Below are 21,663 nucleotides of genomic sequence, written 5' to 3'. Positions count from 1 at the left end.
TTGCGACAGCACAATTTCAGCAGCAGACGGTGCTGATTGCTTTCTCGTCCGCGAACGCGGGCGATGCTTCAAACGAGGAGGTTCTCGCACTGGGGAGGGCGAGACCACCCGCCCTCTGGCAGAAGTTGAAGGCTTATTCCTCGAATTATTTAGAGGTGAACCCAGAGTCAAGTTTTTAGTCTTTTTGGACTTTTTTCTCGGGGGTTCAGAAAGCGCCCTGGATTCCTTGTCAGTCACTGGATTCAGGGTAGGCGCGGAGCGGACCGAGGGAGGCTTTTCAGATTCAGGGGCTTTTTCTGACGGAGCATCTAAGGTGCCCCGAAGAGCTTGTTCCCAGAGGGCGGCTTTAAGGCGCGCTGCTCTGGTCTCTCTCGCCCTTGGTGTCAAGCTGTGACAAGCCCGGCAGTTGCTGGTATTATGGCCCTCCTCGAGGCACAGGAGACAGGAGGAGTGTTCATCTGTTTGGGCCATTTTCGCTCCGCACTGGTCACACTTTTTGAAAAGCGGCATTAGGGCTCTGAATTCAGAGGATTTTACCTCAGAAAAAATTTACCTCACAGGACGTCAAAGAAGCTATTACTTTCAAGTCCTCTCTCACCGGCGGCAAAAAGAGAACTGAGGGACGAGTGCTGGCTCCTCCCACATCACGTGATTTGGCGCGAAGTCACAGTGAGTGGGAGGGGGGCCTGCACTCTTGGGAGTCTAAAAAGTTCCTATAAGAAGCTTGCTAGTTCCTCTCCGTTGGCTGGCCTGCGCCTGTGCAGATCCCATGTGGGACTGCACAGAAGCCACGATGATGAACCTTTGGTTTCAGAGAAAAATTAAATGAGATAGAAAAGATATGGTTTGAGGGAGACAAAAAAGTAATTTCAAAATTGTATAAGGTTTTGTTAAAATGGTACACGGAAGACGTAATGGTAAAAGAGCAAATGATAAAATGGGCAATTAATATGAACAAAGAAATAATGTTGTCATCTTGGGAGTTTTTGTGGAAAAAAGCACTTAAAATTTCGACGTGTATTAATTTAAAAGAGAACTGTTACAAGATGATGTACAGATGGTATATGACACCAAAAAAGATTGCCAATATGAATAATAATATGTCTAGTAAATGTATATGATCACGGCAGCAAGAATGACTTATGCTCAATGTTGGAAACAAGATCAAGTCCCGGAGGTGAAAGACTGGATTAGAAAATTATTACATATGGTAGAAATGGACAAGATGACACGGAAGTTAAATGATATGGAAGCAGAAGATTTCTTTGAGGACTGGAAAGATCTGAAAGAATATTTGGAAAAAAACGGAGAACTAAAAGATGTTATATTTTGTTTTGACAATTATTGACTATGAGGAGATAATATATGGAAGTAATTGTTACCTATTGAAACTATATGAAAGAATATGTAGAACAACATTTAAGCAATGTGCAGGAGGTCGGAGCACTGCGGGACGCCTTTTGTGGGGGAAAAGGAGGGGGGTAGGATATTGGATAAGTAGAAATGTTTGAATTAAAAATGAATGTAATTGAATATATCCTAATAAAATTGTGTTTTTTAAAAAAAGGCCTAGCAACACATTCTCCAGTCTTTCTATGAAGTCTACAGATAATTCCTGTTGCAGTTACTTTTGCATGTTCTGTACAAGTATCATTCATTTTCTTTTAATTAATTATTTATGCAGTCCTAATGGTCCTGAACAGTAAGGACAAGTAACTCTAGTTTTGTGTTCTATTCTCATGTACCTTCCCTTCTGCAAAATGTTTTCTTTCCATCATATGTTTGAGGCACAGCAACTTCCTCAAGGCCAAAGTCTGTAAGCATGACTAGCAGTAGCTACATGTTCTAAAAGCTGAGGCTCTGAAATGAAATAACTGTATTTTACTTTGGTGATATCACTTGGAATGTATGTTTTGTTAAAAGCCCATCAACATGATGTTTCTCAAATGTTGACTGTATCCTTTAGTTTAGGTTGCTATCTCTCACAGGATACTAAGCAGGCTGTTGGAAGAGTGTATGGCTATATCTTACCGCACACACACAGCTGGTTTACTTTAACTGGAGACAAGGTAGGTATTCCTTGAAATTAGAGATACATAATACGTGAGGAAGAATCCATCTTTATAGAGCTGACTTTTTTTTTTAATAAACGCACAGGAAATGGGGAGACTGGGCTCATCCTTGGCAACAGGTTTCATTTCTGTTGAAGGAGTCCCCAGGCATGTGTTGGTAATTGGGGCACCAACACAAGGTACGTGTTGCTGGATTCGTGGTCGTGTTTCTGTGCAATGGTTTTTTTAATTCTGAAGTTCACAACAAACTGAGCTCCATCAAGCAAAGAGTCTTAGTCATCAGTAGTAATGTTTGTGAACTTTTGCACGGTTTACTTTGCTACAGCAGAAGGATCTTGATGCCACCAAGTCATTTTTGTTAAGTCGTTTGTCCTGTTATTTCCACTCCTGAAGTCATGGAGTTTCCTCTGTTCTGCTAATATGACACAGGTCCCAGCATTTTAAATTTACCTATGGCTGGCACATTTTGACCATAGCTGCCTTCTCATGTAAACAGGGAACCATCCTTTATGTTCTGAACTGTGGAGAATTGGAAAGGATCCCATAATCCCTCCCCTGAAATGAGAAAGTTAACTGAGAGGATTAACACTGTAAGAATTGAAGATTACGGTTATGAAAACTGTTCATCGTATTGTGTTATTTCACACTTACAGATGGTAGAGCCAGCACTGACTGCTATTGATTCTGGTTACAACCTTCTTCCATGGACAGTGCCCATCCATTAATACTAGTTGTTATAACCATCTCCCAGGAAGAGTGCTCTGATCCTGTCACTTTGGCTGCTTTCTTTCAGACAGTTCATCTAAATTCGCATTTGTAACCTCAGTGAAACACCAAACAGGAGCTGCTTTAATGTATGCAATGATAGATGGTACCATCACAGATGGTACCAGGCCTCTTTTGCTCAGCACTTTCAGTGGGGACAGGAGATTCTCACGGTTTGGAGAAGACGTACACCTGAGAGACCTGGACGGTGATGGATTTGGTAAAATTATTATCATATTTCATTTGTGAAGGGTCTAAAAGTACAAGGCCCTGTACAAAAGCAAAAGCCATGTGATAAATTTTACTAGGGCCGGCAAAAATAAGACACAACTATGTGCAAGTTTTCAAGTTTTATATGGGGCTATACGGGGGGGGGGGATTACTGGCATCACAAATCTTTTAAGTATTTTAGGTGGATACTTGCCAGTTTTTTAAAAAAATAATACTTGCATATTTTCAAATACACATATTAAAACACATTCACCAGGAGAAAAATATAAATTCTTGCTGTCTGTAATCTATAACATTACATAGCCTCTGTATGTTCTGAGTTCCACATTTCAAGTGTCTGAAAAATTATTTTATGATAAACACTTTGGCCCCAACTCAGGTCTAAACATTTGCATCATCTAGTAGACCCAGATGGGGGGGGTGCATATGTGTATCAAAAGATGCATCCAGTCAGTTTAGTGGTATCTAGATGAGTATCACCATCGATATTGGTTGTACAAAGCCAGCCTGCCTCCTGTGTGAACATTTCTGTGGACAAAAAGGATTTTCAGTTGCAGAATTCAATGTTCTTACTTCCCCCTGCCCCCACTACAGCCCTGAATCCACCCCCCCCCCCGAAATGCTTCTCCTGGAGGCAAAGCATTTCAGGAGCAGCATTTCAGCTACAACAGGAAGGGGGAGGTGAAAAGTTGCATTCTGTAGGTGGAAATCCCTCTGCCTGAAGAAACATTCTTCTGGAACAGGGATATAAAAATATTTGGGGAAATGTTCAGAGGTGTAGACAGAAAAAAGCAGGGTTGCATCAGACTGAAAGTCCAGTGTTCAATTAAAATCTACCACTGGATATTCTCAATGAGCCCAGAAAGGGCTCTCATTCTCTCTTGAAATTCATTTCATGAGATGTTAGAGTGAAAATCAGTTCAGATCTTCTTCGTGGTCTCTGTGCATCACACCCTTGGGAATAGACTGCACCTGTGCTGACCTTCTTCGGTATCGTTAGCAAGCCAAAAGGATTTTCGCGCCCACTCCCAGGTCACGTGCCAGGCTCCACTGCGCATGATCAAGGAGGGGCACGCAGATCCCGCCAGTTCTTTTCTGACCGCTGCGCTGGTAGGACGCCTTGCTTCGGTCGGTTAAGTATTTACTTCTAGCCTTGTCTTTTACTGCGTTAGTTAGCCTTTTTTCCTTTCATTTTTCTCTTAGTTTAGAGTATTTTTTCTTTCGGGTTCAACTTTGAATCGTTTTTCTCTCCGCCGGCCTATGGCCGCGCGGTGGGGTTTCTTCAAACGGTGTAAGTCCTGTGGACTGAAGATTTCCCCCTCTGACGGACACTCGCGCTGCTTATTGTGCCTAGGGGAATCACACCGTGTTACTTCGTGCCGACATTGCCAAAAATTTTCGAACCAAACACGAAAAAATAGAGCTGCTCGGCTACATTTGGCACTCATGGAGAAGGCTCTTTCACCACAGTCGTCTTCTCCTTTGGAGACGTCCGGGCATGCTTCAATGTCTACTATGACTTCAGACGCCCCTCTCCCCACTTTGGGAGCTTCAACGTCGACGGTCGCTATTGATGCATCGACACCGAAACTGTCGGTATTGACCTGCGACAGCCCCGTACCTTCCAAGATCTGGAAGCAGGGGTCAAATAATGCCGTACCTTCCAAGATCCGGAAGCAGGGCAAAGACACCAAAGAAAATCATACAAAGCTTAAGAAGGGCTCTAAGTCCAAGTCTCTTCATGTAGCCTCTACGGTGTCTGCTACTACTCAAGGTCATGCTCCACTTTCCAGTCCTCTGGACCACAACCAGCCTGTCGACTCTGATCCGGATATGGATCTAACCCAACAGGCACCGTTGTCAAAAGCTGAACTCTCTGGCCATCAGTCTCTTGCGGGATCGCCATTGCACAGCATGGACGATCGACACCGACCGCCTCCTTCGCCTCCCTTAACCTGGGATCAGCGTCAATAGCGATACCTTTATGGCAGCTACCCATACCCACAATGGGCCCTTCCTCCCCCACCTCCCCTGCCGATGGAGTGGGATCGTCAGTTGGTGTCATCCAGAGTATCTCAGTATAGAGACCCAGCATCAGGATCGAAGTTTTCGAGGCCGACGCACAAGTCGTGCCCAGCCCTGCCCCCGATTCAGTCGGTACCGACTGATGTACTGTCGCTACCGATTTTGCCCGCTCCCTCTTCTGAACCTTCTGAGGATTCCTCTAGTTCAGACGAACTCTCTAATCAAGGGGATGATGCAGACCTTCCTTCTCCACCTCCGGATGTTGAGGCTGATCTCCCTATTTCACATTCAGAGGATGTCAAGTCGTATGGTGATTTTATTCAGTGGGTGGCATTAGACCTCTCCATGACTCCCACCCTAATATCGCAATTGGTTGATGATAATGTTTTTGACATCATGCAGTCTAGCACTTCATCCTCTGTAACATTACCTATGACCAAGGTGATGTTGCAAACTACGAAAGATCTTTGGGATCGTCCTTCTTCATTACCCGTGTCTAATAAGAGATTAGACCACATGTATAAGATCCAAGAAACGGGGGCTGAATTTTTGTTTACTCACCCCAAACCGAACTCTCTTGTGGTGACTTCATCCACAAAAGGAAAATCGAGTCGTTCTATTCCGCCAGAAAAAGAAGGCAAAAAGATTGATTCAATGGGGAGAAACTTTTTACACTGTAGGAGCGATGGGCATAAAGACATCCAATTACGCTGCATGCATGGGACGTTACCAATTCAACCTTTGGAAACGTATGGCCGAGTGTTTATCACACCTTCCTAAGGAATTCGGTTCCCAAGCGAAAAAGATTCAGAATGAGGGCATGGTTCTTGCCAGGCATCAGATTAGTGCCGCTACTTTGGAGTCAGCTGCCAAGACTATCACTACTTCAGTTGCCTTGCATAGACATGCTTGGCTTCGCTCTTCGTCACTCCCTTATGACACTCGGTCCACACCCTCGGTCCCTTTGAGGGTGCTGGCTTATTCAGTTCCACTACTGATTCTGTGCTCCAAGAACTGGACAAAAGTATCAAAACATCTCATAGCCTGGGGATCTCCCCATCATCAAAGTTCAATAAGCCTAAACAATGGTCTAGGCAATCGTGGTCACACAGACCATCTTCCTCCAAATCTCCCACTAATCAGTGGCAGAGACCACCTACTTCTCAGTCTCATTCCTTTGGAAACAAGCCAAGATTCTCACCCTCTGTACAATACAAGCAGAAGGCTTCAAAGAACCCTAAACAGGGCCTTTGACTCCTCCCCCATTCTAGCCACTCGTCTCGTTCCATTCCTCGACGCCTGGCAAAAGATCTCAACGGACAAATGGCTTCATTCCATCATCAAGGATGGTTATCTCATCGAATTTTTTCAAATCTCTCACTTCTCTCATTTCGTTCAAACCCCGGCATCACCAGTTCTGCTTCAAGAAGTTCAATCTCTTACCGCAAAGGATGCCATAGAACCTATTCCAGCTTCTGTTCACCGTCAAGGTTTTTACTCTTGGTACTTCACGGTCCCGAAGAAGGACGGAGGCCTTCATCCAGTCATGGACCTCAGAAATCTAAATCAGTTTATCATCCACAAAAAATTTCGAATGACCACTCTTCAAAACATCTTGCCACTACTGTCACCGGGAGCCTGGATGGTCACCTTAGATCTGAAGGATGCGTACTTCCACGTGTCGATTCACCCCTCCCACAGGCGCTTCCTCAGATTCACTGTAGGGGAAGCACATTACCAATTCAAGGCCCTCCCCTTTGGGCTTTCTACCTCCCCCAGGGTCTTTACGAAAGTGATGGTCGTCATAGTGGCACATCTACGTCTCCAGGGAATTCAGGTATTCCCATATATCGACGACTGGTTGCTGGTTGCGGAGTCAAAAGAAGTCCTCCTTCGTCATATCGATCTTACTCTTTCGACTCTTGCATCTCTGGGTGTTCTTGTAAACCTTCAAAAGTCCATGCTTCAGTCTGCGACTCGAGTACAATTAATTGGGGCTGTCATCGATTCTATGGACGCTCGGGCGTACTTGCCTTGTCAGAGGGCGGAATCTCTCCGTTACGAGATTCAACTGTTACTCCACTCAAGCAAAACCTCAGCAGTCCGCATCCAATGGTTGTTGGGACTCATGGCAGCCACAACATCGGTGCTCACGTGTGCACGTCTCCGCATGCGCCCGTTACAATTGTGGTTCCTAAAGAAATTCCGTCCCCAGAGTCATCCTCTGGACCTGCCCATGGTGGTTCCTCCTCATGTCCTCCACTCTCTTCGATGGTGGCTCTCCGAGACCAATCTATTTGCAGGGGCTCCATTCCAAATTCCGGCTACGACAGTATCGATCACACAGATGCCTCTCTATGGGGATGGGGTGCTCACATGAAGGGGATGTGTGTAGGGGCACAATGGGACTCTCACTTGACAAACCGCCATATCAATTACCTGGAGCTGTTGGCGGTACATTATGCCCTCCAGTCGTTTCAGCGTGCCATAGCAGGGAATGTGGTCATGATTTTTACAGACAACACAACCACCATGTCTTATATCAATCGTCAAGGAGGAACGGTATCCAGAGCGCTTTGCTGGCCGGCCTTGAGCATCTGGGAGGACTGCCTCCGATGGAAATTGGTTATCCGGGCTGCCCATCTGCTGGGAATTCTGAACGTCCATGTGGACTTCTTAAGCAGAGGGGGAGCAACGGACCACGAATGGGAACTCAACTGGAAGTACCTCTGGCCCATTTTCAACCAGTTGGGTCATCCAGAAGTAGATGCCTTCACGACTCGCCACAATGCGAAATGCCGTCAGTTTTGTTCAAGAGCAGGGATAGACCCTCTGTCCATGGGGGATGGCCTTTTGATTTCTTGAACACTTCATTTTGTGTTCCTTTTTCCTCCCCTTCCGCTCATTCACCGGGTCCTTGTCAAGATCCAGCAGGACAGACCTCGTTGTCTTCTGGTGACCCCGTGGTGGCCTCGCCAACGTTGGTTCCCTCTACTACTTCAGCTATCCAAGGGTTGCTTCATTCATTTCCCTCGGGTACCAGATCTTCTTCTGGCTCAAAGGGACCAGATTCTACATCACGATCCTCTGAGCTTCAAGTTAACAGTGTGGAACATACACTTTCCGTAATACATGACAGAATAGATGAGGTTCTTCTCAATTGTCGCCAACCTTCCACTAGAGCCTCGTATGATGGGAAGTGGACCAAATTTCTGCCGTACTTGGTCTCTCTCAAATTGCCTCCTCCCCCGTCTGATTTGAGGTCAATTTTTGGTTTTATTTTGTCTAGAATGGACATGGGACTCAGTTTCTCTTCAGTGAAAGTTTATTTAGCTGCGGTGTCAGCGCACCATCCATCTATAGATGGATTTTCAGTTTTTTCCCACCCACAGACAAGTTCTCTAAGGGTCTCATCCGTATGTACCCTCCCCGCCGTGAACCCATTCCGGCGTGGGATTTAGCTTTGGTCCTCTCCTTTTTAACGGGTAGGCCTTTTGAACCTTTGGCTACCTGTAGTTTGAAGTTGTTATCTTTAAAAACAGCATTTTTGGTGGCCATTACTTCTGCGCGTAGAGTGAGCAAACACTTAGATGTGACTCACCATATTTGAGTTTTTCCCCTCAAGAGGTTTCGTTGGCTCTGGACATTTCCTTTTTGCCTAAAGTTGTGTCGGAGTTTCATTTACGTTCTGATATAGTTCTCCCCACGTTTTTTCCATCTCCCTCCAATGAGGAAGAACGCAGACTGCACTCCCTGGATGTTAAGAGAGCGCTCTTATTTTATTTGGGCAGAACCAAGCCTTTCCGTAAGTCTCCGGCACTGTTTATATCTCATAGTTTACCTTCCCAAGGGAAGAAAATTTCCTCACAACGTTTGTCCAAATGGATTGTGGAGGTTATCAAACTGTGTTATACTCTGGCACGGAAGCCGCTCCCGGGACTGCTTCGAGCTCATTCCACGCAGGCAGTGGCAACGTCTACCGCTTTCCTAAGAGGTGCATCTCTGGAAGACATCTGTAATGCTGCAACTTGGGCTACTCCCCTCACTTTCGTGAAGCATTACACCCTTGATACACAGCTCAGTAGACGTACAGCAGTGGATCGAGCAGTGTTAGACAGCACAGATGTAGGGCCTTGGCCGCTTCTCCAGGTAAGCGTTTACTGCTTGTTAGTCTCCCAAAGGGTGTGATGCACAGAGACCACGAAGAAGATAGACAGGTTGCTTACCTGTAACTGGTGATCTTCGAGTGGTCATCTGTGCATTCACACCATCCGCCCTCCTTCCCCTCTGCTCTTGGCCCTTCATCTTGTTCTTTGAAGGCTGTTGGGCGGTGGTCAGAAGGAACTGGCGGGATCTGCGTGCCCCTCCTTGGTCACACACAGTGGAGCCTGGCGCGTGACCTGGGAGTGGGCGCGAAAATCCCTTTGGCTTGCTAACGATACCGAAGGTCAGCGCAGGCGCAGTCTATTCCCAAGGGTGTGAATGCACAGATGACCCCTCGAAGATCACCAGTTACAAGTAAGCAACCTGTCTTTTTATAGCAGAAGTAACTATGATCTGCATAATGTTTTCACATTAGCTGGATGGCACAAGAGCTAACTTTACAAAGGACACACAACCTAAGGTATTATTATTTCCAAGGCATTATGTACCTTAAGTGTACCTGTATTAATAAGTAATTGCACTGAATGTTGTTTAAAAATTAAAATATCCTTTCCGTTATGCTCACCTAATTTTCAGATGATACATGGTTTTGAGTTACTCAGAACAATATTCAATAAATACTGATTTGCTAGTTTTGTATTTGCCTGTGTTAAATTAGTCTGTCATGGCTATATGTTGATTATACCAAAGCATTTGATATATCCAATCCATAGTAATTTTCGTTAGTTGTGCGACCTATTTATTGCCTATTATGAATGGTTGCAGATGAAATCGTTATAACATCACCTCTTCAGACAGAAGGAATCATGGCTGGAATGTTTGGAAGACATGCTGAACGTGTTTATATATATAGTGGTAACCAGACCACTTCCGGTAATGTGACTGAGCACTGCAAATCATGGACCTCCCCTTGCCCTGAGGATTGGGTAAGAAAACAGAGCAAAGACAGCAAATGTTCATTTATACATGCCTGTGAGTTTTTTTTAAATTAATTGTCGATACACCAAAAGTATCAGTAATTGATATTCTGAACCGGGCCCTTGTGCTGGCCAAAACTTAATCTTTTATATACTATGTATTTTAAAACTAGTTTTAATATATGTGATTGATTGCTGCCTTGGGGATCCTGTACTGGGTGGAAAGGTGGCATAAAATGTTTTAAATAAATAAATATAAATTAAAAAACCCAAAACAACAGGGCCAGGTAAAGGTAAGGGGTATTTTTCTACAGACCTGAGGGACCCCCCCCCCCAAGGTTTGCAGAAAAATACAAAAACATTGGGGGGAAAGATCGAGATCTTACTATACTATGTTGTGAGGTCTTAGTTGCCATTTTGAGGAAGATGGGGAGGAGTGGGAGCTGCTCCCACTGCATGATCCAGGAAGGGAAAGACGGATGTGTTGCAGGTATGCAGGAGGTGCTGCTTCCTGCCCCTGTGTGAGTCAGGAGGTGCTGCTTCCTGCCCCTGTGTGAGTCAGGCAGGCAATGGAAGGGGCCACTAACCCTGCCAGGTGAGCCAGAAAGGTGGAGGCAGAAGTACTGAAAACGGGGGAGGGGGCAGGAGCTCCCACCACCAAGCAGGAGGAGGGGGGATCCCCCCACAAGTCTCACAGTCCCCCACTTTCTACATTTCAAAGCCCAGATGCAGTTAGGGTCCCAGAGTGTGGTTGGAGGGCACCTGACTGAGCCACTTGCTAAAAATAGCCAAGTCTGGGTCTAGTCTGCTCCAATGTATGCTAGGGACTCCAATGTATGCTGCCCTGGGTTCTGCGATAGAAAAAAATGGGATATAAATACAGCTACATTAAAAATGTGCATGCCTTATGAAAAATATTTGCTGTATGCATTTTAAAAATGGTAACCGTAACAATATGAGCCTCCCCCTCCCCTTTTCCTTCACAGGCAAAATATGTGTTAATTTCACCTGAGGTGAGTAACCAGATTCTGAATGTGCAAAGTGCTATTTCGACTGAAGAACCCCATACCTTTAAGTCACTTATTTTAGACATTAGAAGATTTTCAAATACTAAAACTGTCAAATTCTACAGTGGTGTTACAGCAACAAATCTTTCTAGGTTAAGGCACCACTGCTGGATTAATTTACAAAAAAATCATGTGATTTCTATTGTTTTGATTTTGACTGATCTCTGACGGGTTTCCACACTCCCCCATTCTTTCTAATATCAACTCATTGCAATGGGAAACAAAATATTGGGGGGTTGGAGAGGTAGCTACCCAAAAGATGTGCACTAAATCCATTCAGTCTACTGAACTCGGTGGGATTTATCCTTCTTAAGTGTGTTTTAAGACGAGACTTCAAGAGCATGGGGAAGCTCTGAGTATCAATACAGAATTTCCACCTTAGTCAAATGGCCTATAGATCCTGAGCTGTTCAGTTCTTCAGAGTAAGTGGCTTTGCTCTTTCTCCTGAATAATCTGGAGGGTTTGTTGTTAGCATCCCTTATTTAGGGTACCTCACTTCTGCTTGTATATGCTGCAATCAAGATTGGATTGGCTGGCCTACTGTTGGACAGGACAGGGTGGTGGTTGACTGGATGACCTTTTGGTGTCTTATAGCAACTATGAAAACATTTGAATATTTCTCAAACCAATTTTTAATTCCAGGAAAGATCAAGATTTGGGAGTGCTGTGATTACAATAAAATCTGGACAAAAGGTAAACAAGCTCACCTAGAAGCTGGAAACTAGCTGCTTTCTATAACAATTCTCAACTGGTTTCATTATATCATAATGAATAAAACTAGCAGAGACCCAATGGAAGAAAGGCTGCTTATTGCCTAAATTTTGCAGTCAGAAAAATCTGTAAGAAGCAGTTGAAAACCAGTCTCTTTTCACATCATTCCTTTAAGTTCATTGGTTCAAAATGTAAGTTTCCCTGCCCTGATAACATTTCATGGGCTGCTGCTTGTAGGGCAGGAAAAGAGAACAGATGCATTTTGTTATTAAATGTTATGCAAGAGAGAGAGGAGATAATAATACAGCAGTGGCCATGCATCAGACTTATTTCTGCTCAGATACAAACTCACATTTTGTCAGAGATATAAGCTTTGTCTCTATAGCACATTTGGAAGTATTTTTTTCCAATTAATGCTTGCATACCCAGGTGATCCAAAGAGGCAACAGAAATTCTTTTATCTTGGCAATGAAAGGAAACTTGTAAAAAAACCCTTAAAATAACAATGTATTTTTCCCATGGATGGAATGGAATTCTATAGTATTTACTAGCTGTTTTCTGTCTTTGCAGAATGAAGTTGTAATAGCTGCAGAAAGAAGTTCAGTAAAAGCCCGACTTGGTGGAAGGCTTTTTATCTACAGTTTTTAAACGGTTGTGTTGTTCTGTCAAGTCTGCTTTTCAGCAAACTATCCAATATAATTCCTGCTTTTTTGGAGGTGAGCTTGTTGAAAACAGCAGATCATTATAACATTACTGAGAATACTTTTTAATTAATGAAAGCTGCAATCCATCTCTGAAAGTTAGTAATACTCAATTTAAATGCCCATAATAGCTGTTAAAAAGAATAATTGTGTGGAAATGCATCTCCCCCCCCCAATGTTTTGTAGCTTTCATCTGTTGCATGAAAATTCACACCACACTTACATGGAGTCTTAATTTAAATATTTATTATGTAGTACAATGTAATTTAATTCAGCGGAGAACATTCAAAATATGGAGCAACACAGAAAATAAATTCTGATAGTAATAACACATATCCCACCCCACCCTTCTGATTTTTCAATCCTGATCCAAAACAAACCACCCCTTCATCTAGATCCCAATGGTCCATGCCCAAGCATTAGCACCTGTGTGATGGCAAACTAATTACTTATGAATATCACCAGTGTGTGTGCCTTATGGAGTGATGGGAACAGGACTACAGAATATGCTCTCCCTCTAGAATCTGGCAGCTGACCAGCCAAATAGATACCTCCCATCCTATGAGAATCTAAATCATTAGTACACAGGCAATGGCATTTCTCAGCCAAGGTCACCATTTATTTATTTGGGCCCTTAGAACACACATTTCCCCACTGTGCAGTGTCAGAGCAGTTCACAATGTTAAAGTCAATAGATTAGATACCAGAGTTATTATTAACTTCTGTTACTTAACTAATCTACCTACCATCAATAAACTAATCCACAGGGAGGAGAGCAAGTGATGACCACTCTGCCCTTGGTGGCAATAGTCTATCCCACTGGTAATCTTCATGTATTTCAAGATGCAGGAAAATGGATAGGATAAGAGTTTGGATTTACAAAGCACTGCAGGATTCCTAATCTGTACAATGAACTCAGCAGGATTTAGAAGTCGTTGCACATTCTTACTACCTATTGGGGATTTCCCTGTAAACAGCTTCTACTCTTAATGAAATGCTGTCACTTTCCTTTGCACGTCAATCTGTTTTTCAGATTCTGTCTGTATTACTTAGGTTAACAATTAATGACTGTATTACCTTGTCTGAAATCACAAGCTGATCAGATTTTCTGCTGGTTTTTCTCATGTGTAAATACAAGTAATAAACAGTTACCTTGTTTGAGTGCAGTCATTCAGAACTCTGTCATCCCTCCCAATTCACAGTTATTTTGCCTTTAATGCAAATTGGAAAAGAACCCAAAGCATGTTTTCTGCTATGCCCCAGTTCAAAGGAGTGCATTTTCAGTGTTTCCATAGTAGTTAAAATCCTTACCAATCAGGCGTTAAGGAAAAAAGAACAGGGAGGGGACTGAATGCAGCCCTCCCTTACCAGGCGGCAGATGGACGGAATGTCAACATTGCTGGGCTTGGGGGTCACCGGTCACAATTCCCATGCCAGCTGGTGACATGCACATAGCAACCTTTCCTGGACCTGATGCTTGTGTGATGCCAAGATGGGGTAAGGCTACAGAAGCCCTCTATGGCCATGAACCTGAACATCCAGGGAAAAGTAGTAACTCCCAGTCTCTGAAAGGCCACCACCAAGGCCTATCCCTAAGAGAAAGTGTTTTGTTCCAACATAGAGAAGGAGAAAATACATTGAACAAGTATAAGCAAGAGTTTAAAAAATAACATCTCTACTTCCTATGTAAAGATAAACTACCAAAAACAATATGAATGGAACACTTTCTTGCCTTCGTGAAGTTCAAAACAAAATACAGGAAGCATCAACCAAAAAAGTCTGAATTTTATGCCTGCATGGGTCCCACTTGCTTTTTTTCCTACTGTGGCAAAAATATTCTGTAGGACTACTCTTCTATTTTGGTTATTCTAGCTGTACTTCTTTGGTGCATCCTCAAGTCAACTCTAAAAGACTTCTATACTTTCGTTATATGAAAATACAGGAAAGAGTCTAAAGTTATGAAGGAACACCAAAACAGATATGATCATTGGGTGGTTACTGTGCTTCTGCTTGACCCAAAGGATTCTGTTTTGAAGTCATGTTTAAATTCTACTTTCCCATTTGTTAGATGAGTTCTTTTCAGCAAAGTAGGGATCTATGGAGAAAACAAAAAACACAAAGATACAAGAACATACTATAGTCACAAAAAAAGGAACTCTGAAATCTAGTAGTGGGGAATCTAGGTCCAGGGAGTTGCTGCTTCTCAACTGGTTTGTCAAATTAACTGAATTGCTGCTTAACTGCTCCATGTTGGTAGAACGGACTTAGTTATATCTATGTCTTAAGGTAGTTACCATTATTTTGTTACAATTGCCCCTCTTTTTCTCAGCATAAATAATACTATGAGCATCATAATAAGAATTAAGAGACAGAGATTAGTAACCTACAGTACTCTCATGTGGCAGGTACATGAATGAGCTGTGATCCCAAAGGTCACTATCTCAAGTCTCACCTCTGCCGGCAATGTATGAGAAGTGTTCTGAAATTGCTCTGTAAATGTCAAGTGTTATTACCAGGCAGTGAAGTCAATTCAAAGCTTGGCAAAACTTGTTCTTTACAGTCTGAAACACACTACTGAGACCATTAAAAATTCTACTGTAGCAAAAAGAAATGACATGGTGGCTTGCCAGTAATACATAAAATGAAATTCCTGTATCTTCCTCCAGCTCAGCACAAAACAAGCAGTGGCAGGTGTAAGGTAAGCACTGGAAATGCAGCCATGCGAAGGCGCCACACAGCGCACTGCTCACATGCAATGGCTTATCAAGCAGGGCAATTGTTAGGAAGAGCAGTCACCAACAGATTTGTGGTAAGAGACTGACCGTAAAGTAAGTCCCCTATCAGAGGGCTGGAAGAGAATGCACTATTGCTAAAAATGAAAGTAACAAGATGGAGCTTCAACTATATTGATATGTTAAGGGATGAGATTGATATTTTGCTTTATGAACTATATTTGCTGCTATACACACAATGGACTGTGCACACACACACAGGCTCAGAAAGCTGTACAAGTCACCTGTTGTGATGCAACACAGAGACGGTGCCTGCATAAGCCTTACACATGAGTGAGGTTTCAGTTATACAGCTACCAGCCTGGTGAGGAAGCACACATCTCCATTATTGTCAGTGAAACAATAACTTGAGAAGAAGCAGCCCCCATTGCTGAATTGTTGACTGTCACGTATGCCACATATCTGCTTTATTTTACATTGGCATTTCCTGCCAGATGGACCTTTGATGACCAGGGAATGGCCAAGCTTCATCTGCACTTCAAGGGAGCATCTTGACACCAAGTTTTCACACTTGCCCAGATGCCATCCTCTGAGTTAGGTCTTAGGTTACAATATTGTCCACCCCTCACTACATGCAACCAATAGGATTGTTTATGGGACGGACTAATAGGTAGGTGGCACAGTCGCCACCCACCCAAAAGACCACCTATAAAAGGTAAGGACCATTAAACTGGCCCTTGCTAGCTAGCAACCCCCGCAACGATCCCTATCTGCTTTCAACTCTCTTTTTGTCCAGCTTACTATATCCAAACCCTTGCCTCTAACTTGATCTCTTGATCTGCAGTCAAGAGACGCACATGTGCTGGCTGGTTCTAGCTGTGTGTTAAACTTCCCTAGATTTATATTTCTTCCCATCCATTCTCCATTGGAACGAACACGCTTCAGGACAGATAAGTATCACCCACCATCACCCTACCTGCTAATGCAAATGTGCTCCATTTAATACTGTATTTCTAAGGAACTTGATTGAATGTGTGAGAGCATCAGTATTGTTTGTATGTGATTTATATTCTTAAGTAAAAGACAGTTATTTTAACTATGCCAGCCTCAAACTCCTTCTCTGGTAACCCGTTGGTGGGAACTGGACCTTGGTACAGTTGGCAAGCACCCAGTATAAAATTTGCCAATTGCTGTAGATAAAGCAATTCGGCTAACAGATATATTCGTCTCCTAAGAGGATTTAGGGTGGTCTGACCTCCAAAACTTCATGTGCTCCAGTTAAGGACCCTAAAAGAATTAGCAGTAAGCTCCTGACTTGTCTAGACTGTGCTAGAAAAGTACAGCTCTTGCCCCACACAAATTAATACAACAAAGTTTGAAAACATACCATAATTTAACTGAAACTGACAGGAAACGGGAATTTCCCACATGTCTATGACTAATCGTGTCCATTGAAAAGAATAGGGATTTTATCTTGCAGCTCAAAATTTCCCTTTTTAGTTGGAGAACTAGGGCATCATGGAATAGATAACTCCTCTTGTCCTCTTCCAACAGCAGAGCTTTTATAGAGGCCCTTGTGGGAGGAGTTCACTCATATTACTCATATTACCCATCTCTGGGCTGCTCTGGGCTGCTCACTCAGTAGTTTTCAGAGATTTAGGGCAGAATGTATCTTCTGTCTCCTATAGTAGAGGAACTGTACCAATGAAAGCAGGAATCCCTCCTTCTAGTTGACAGTATCACTTGAAAATCTGTCTGCTACTTGGGCGAAGCATGAATCTCAGGAGACAGTAGCGGACAGCAATCAGGGACAGAGAGCGAGCGAGCGTGCCTTCAAAAATGACTTTTATGGGCAGCACCCAACAGGAAAATGGCCAGGTATGTTTAGCCTGGAGAGATGACTGAGAGGTGATATATAAGTTAACCATCTTCAAGTACTTGAAGGGTTGTCATATAGAGGATGATGTGGAGTTGTTTTCTGTTGCCCCAGAAGGTCAGACCAGAATCAATGGGTTGAAATTAAATCAAAAGGCTTTTCAGTTAAACATGAGGAAGAACTTCCTGACAGAGTGGTTCCTCAGCGGAACAGGCTTCTTCGGAGGTTTTTAAACAGAAGCTAGGTGGCCATCTGACAGCAATGCTGATTCTGTGAACTTAGGCAGATCACGAGAAGGGAGGGCAGGAAGGGTTGCATCAGTGCTTAATTCTTGTGGCCCTTTCTTACACACCCAGGGAAATGCTGATTGCCACTTTGAGGTCAGGAAGCATTTGTTCTCCAGGCCAATTTGGCTAGGGATTCTGGAGGAGTATTTTTTGCCATCTTCTGGGCATGGAGCAAGGGTCACTTGGGGTGTGGGGTGAAGTATTGGTGAAATTCCTGCATCGTGCAGGGAGTTGGGCTATACGACCCTGGTGGTCCCTCCCAACTCTATGAGTCTATGATTTCTAGGTTCACATAGTGAAGCTGCTTCGTATCAGTGGCTTGCCATGTAATTCAGGCCACACATGAATGCATTTCAAATGTCCTTCAACACCACCACTACTTGTGTAGATCAGGCACTATCCTTATCACGACAAAGGGAACACTGTCATATTCTCCTCACTCCAGTGGTTCCTGTGAAGGAAAGATCTCAAGGAGCCAGGGTGTTTGGGAAGGATGAAAAGAAGGTTTGACACAAGGTCATACTCACAGATGGAGGTACTGAAGGTTCTAGATGCCGTCCCAGGAATGAAAGCAGCCGCCGCCATATTAGGCCACTGCCCAGGAACATAATTCCTGTCACCAGCCAGAATATTCTTCTGTCCTAGTAGTGTGAAGGCAAATATTTAATGATGCTGGTCTTTCTTTTGAAGACATTGCATCTTCAAGTCTTCCCATTACCATCTCTTATTTTCACCTCTCTGCAAGCTATTACCTAGAAATCACCCTTGTTCAACTGAGGGCGAACGCAAAGGCTTGTAAGGCAGAGATGTTCCACCAGGCTTTTGGCTGGGGACAGCAGCGGGACAGCAAGTAGTCTGGTGCGCTCAGGTCCCCCCCCCCACCTTACCTACCCTTAGTTCAGTTTTTATTTAAATTATTCACCATCTTGGAATTTTTATTTATGATTCTGTACTGTTTAATGTTGGCTTAATCTAACTTGGATTGTGTGTTTTTATTCTGTTGCGAGCTGCCCTGAGCCCCACTTGCAGGGAAGGACGGCCTAAAAGTCTAAACAATAAATAAACAATGAGACCTGCAGCCACTGGCCACCAACTTGTTTTATTATCCACCCAGGCGTGAAGGGGTGATAAAGGGTATGAGGCAGTGCCCCAGAAAACATCATCATATGAATCCTCCTCTCCCTGGTCTCTTCCATAATCCCAGCTTTCTGAAGCTAAAACCTCCTCGACTAGCCTGGGGCTTGTTCTTAGTAGCTGAAAAAGTTGGTTTCTCCTGTTTCCCCCCTCCCAAGGAGGCCACAGTTCACAATGTAGGCTTGTGTTCTTATCTCGGGTAATCCTTTAGCCTAGTAAGGATTTAACCAAGCCACTCATCTGTGAAACTGAACGATAAGCTTCCTTTAGTACTGCTGCAACTATTATATGTACAAGATTGTAAAATGTTGCACGTGCTACATACAGTGATTAAAATGAGTTTTTTTCCATCACACCCTAGGGATTTAGCACTCCCTGATGACCACCTGGTACACCAGAAATTCAAGCCACCGGACTAGCTTCTCTTCTTACTTTACACTGACACACCTAAGGAATGCACCACTGGAATCCTATCACAAGCAAAATCAGCAGCATTTTCTTTTATGAATTACTACAAAGCCCCCACCCCAGCTATGTCTTACCTCTTCAAATGAGGATTCCAAGTTCATTCCAAAAGCGACTCCTATCAATCCAAAGAGCGAAAGAGAAAAGGTACCCATGGTCAACTGCAAGTTCAGCCTCATCATTATATTACGGTGGCTAAAGAGAAGAAAAAATTAAAGCAATGTCAAAATGAATTTGCCAATCAGTGCATCTTTGATAGATCGGGACGTGTTTGGAAAATATTTACTAAGAATATGCAAGTTCCATAGTTCCTCTCCCATTAAAGGTGCAGAAGTAATAGTCTGCTCATTTCCACTCTCCCACTAAACTTTTACCTCTTCTAGAAGCTTCTAGATTTCTGTTTGAACAAACTGGACTTTAGTGATCCTGTTATACATGATGAATTAGAAGTCTATGGAACATCATTTGCTACTTTACTAAGAGCATATTCAGAACAAGATTCATGACCCATATACAAAACATAGTTTCTGAAGTCAGAAATGAACTTCCTTCTCTGCTTCCCTGGCAGAGATACTATTAAGGTTACTGCCTAGACACTGTCAGTACAATAAAGCAACTAAATGCAATCTAGGCTGTAACTTTACATAAAGATGCTTATACAGAACCAAGGCCTTTGGGACAAAGGGATACAGAAGTAGAGCAGCAGAAAAATGCAGGCAATTTCCTTCTTGGGAGTAATTTCAACCATTAGTGAACAGGGAAGAAGAGCCCATTCTCAGGACTTCCCCTGCGAAGAGCCCTCCAAGATGCTCCTCATACTATCCAAATTGTAACAGAACAGAGAGGTATATCAAGATGGGTCCCAGAAAAACAGACACACGTGTCTCTGGGTTATTTTGCAGGACACCGGAGACAACAGGAGCGGAAGCTAATTGGCTTAGTTCTTGACATTAGCGCATGGAAGTGCACATGATTCTCTAGACATGGAGTCAAGGCCATATAAGCAAGCACTCTACAGATTATGCTTAACAGACCATAAGAGCGTAATTCGTAGTTATGTAACTATTTGCATTCGGAGACAGTAAGGCAATATTCAGTTCAGTTCGATTTATTGCATATGGCCAATGGCTGTTACAAGTACAGTACAATACAAAAGATTTATAAAATGCAGAATAGGATCTGCGTTAAAACACAGAGAGTAAAAGTATATATGTCTGACATAAAACTGGTTAAAATAATACAAGATAAAAATTAGAACGTACAGAATAAAAAAAGGGTTTGGCGTAAGGTTACTAAAAGGGACCTTAAATACCTTGACATAGCCCTGGCTATTTAGCTGGAGAGGAGTAAGGCAATATAGAAATGGGATATGGAGAATCACACGAAGCTGCCTTATACAGAATCAGACCCCCTGGGTCCATCAAAGTCAGTACTGTCTACTCAGAATGGCAGCAGCTCTCCAGGGTCACAGTAAGACTCCTTCCTCATCGCCTACTGCCAGGTCTCTTGTTCTACAAAAGCTGGAGATCCTGGGATTGAATCTGGGACCTTCTGCATGCAAAGTGTTTATTTATTTACTTATTTTCTATCCCGCCCTCCCCACCATGGCAGGCTCTACCACTGACCCACAGCTGCAGGCTGTGGAAGGTCAGCAGTTCAGCAGTTCAAGACCCGGGTGCCGCATGACGGAGTGAGCGCCCATCTCTAGCTCCAGCTCCTGCCAACCTAGCAGTTCGAAAGCAAGAAATTGCAAGTAGATAAATAGGTACCACTTCGGTGGGAAGGTAACAGCGTTCCGTGTGCCTTGGTGTTTAGTCATGCCGGCCACATGACCACGGAAACGTCTTCGGACAGCGCTGGCTCTTCGGCTTTGAAACGGAGATGAGCACCGCAACCCTAGAGTCGGATTCGACTGGCTTTTGAGCAAGGGAACCTTTACCTTTACCTAAATTTCTGCTGCCTTCATTTACTTTGGTAAGTACTGACAGAGTAACAGTAAATGTTCATGGCATTAATAAAGGGTATGACTTTTCAGAGTTACCTGCTAAAGCGTATAGAGGGCAAACATGTTTACTGTTACCTTGCAACAATACTTACAAAAGGAGCAGAAGATCAGAAAAGGCTCTGGAGTGAAGCCAGGAGCATTATGGTACTTTTAGCATTCCTCTCTTCGTTTAAGGCTATTTTTCTGGCTTTCTGATATTGCACTTACTCAGCCGCCCTGAGCCCGTTCGCGGGATGGGCGGGATATAAATATAATTAATAAATAAATAAATAAATAAATAAATAAGGAAAAAGGAAGGTTTTGACATATACTACAATTGTAGTAAAGAGTCACCAGTCAACAATAAGAGGGATATTGGCGGCTTCCGGTCTGGCTCCCGCGCATGGCGGACGCTTCCTCGGGTCGCTCCCGAGGGCGCCTCGCCCGCCCGCGGTGGAGGAGGGAATCCGCGCGAGCGGAGACCCGAACGAGCCCCTCAGAAGAGAGGAGCTCGGATCCGGGGCGCTTTAGG

At 43.6% G+C, this 21,663-nt stretch overlaps 2 protein-coding genes across 2 annotated transcripts in view; one reads left to right on the top strand and one right to left on the bottom strand.

The window, feature by feature from the left end:
* Positions 1-14,355, top strand: part of GPLD1 (glycosylphosphatidylinositol specific phospholipase D1) — a 66,583-nt gene extending 52,228 nt beyond the window's left edge. The window contains exons 19-25 of the mRNA XM_015414726.1: positions 1,967-2,069; positions 2,158-2,251; positions 2,866-3,057; positions 10,023-10,183; positions 11,161-11,187; positions 11,884-11,934; positions 12,523-14,355. Coding sequence (XP_015270212.1) covers positions 1,967-2,069; positions 2,158-2,251; positions 2,866-3,057; positions 10,023-10,183; positions 11,161-11,187; positions 11,884-11,934; positions 12,523-12,600 — 706 coding nt within the window. The 3' untranslated portion in view covers positions 12,601-14,355. The remainder of the gene's footprint in view (positions 1-1,966; positions 2,070-2,157; positions 2,252-2,865; positions 3,058-10,022; positions 10,184-11,160; positions 11,188-11,883; positions 11,935-12,522) is intronic.
* Positions 14,356-14,449: 94 nt separating this feature from the next.
* The window catches only part of MRS2 (MRS2, magnesium transporter), a 15,858-nt gene continuing 8,644 nt past the window's right edge, over positions 14,450-21,663 (bottom strand). The window contains exons 7-9 of the mRNA XM_015414723.1: positions 19,225-19,342; positions 18,076-18,189; positions 14,450-14,748 (exon numbers count right to left, since the gene is read on the bottom strand). Of these exons, the coding sequence (XP_015270209.1) occupies positions 14,638-14,748; positions 18,076-18,189; positions 19,225-19,342 (343 nt within the window). The 3' untranslated portion in view covers positions 14,450-14,637. The remainder of the gene's footprint in view (positions 14,749-18,075; positions 18,190-19,224; positions 19,343-21,663) is intronic.

Source organism: Gekko japonicus, unplaced genomic scaffold (genome assembly GCF_001447785.1).
Source record: "Gekko japonicus isolate JY-2015 unplaced genomic scaffold, Gekko_japonicus_V1.1 scaffold1433, whole genome shotgun sequence".
NCBI lineage: Eukaryota > Metazoa > Chordata > Lepidosauria > Squamata > Gekkonidae > Gekko > Gekko japonicus.
The sequence above is the reverse complement of the archived record's forward strand: the minus strand, read 5'-3'. Positions and strand labels throughout refer to the sequence as shown.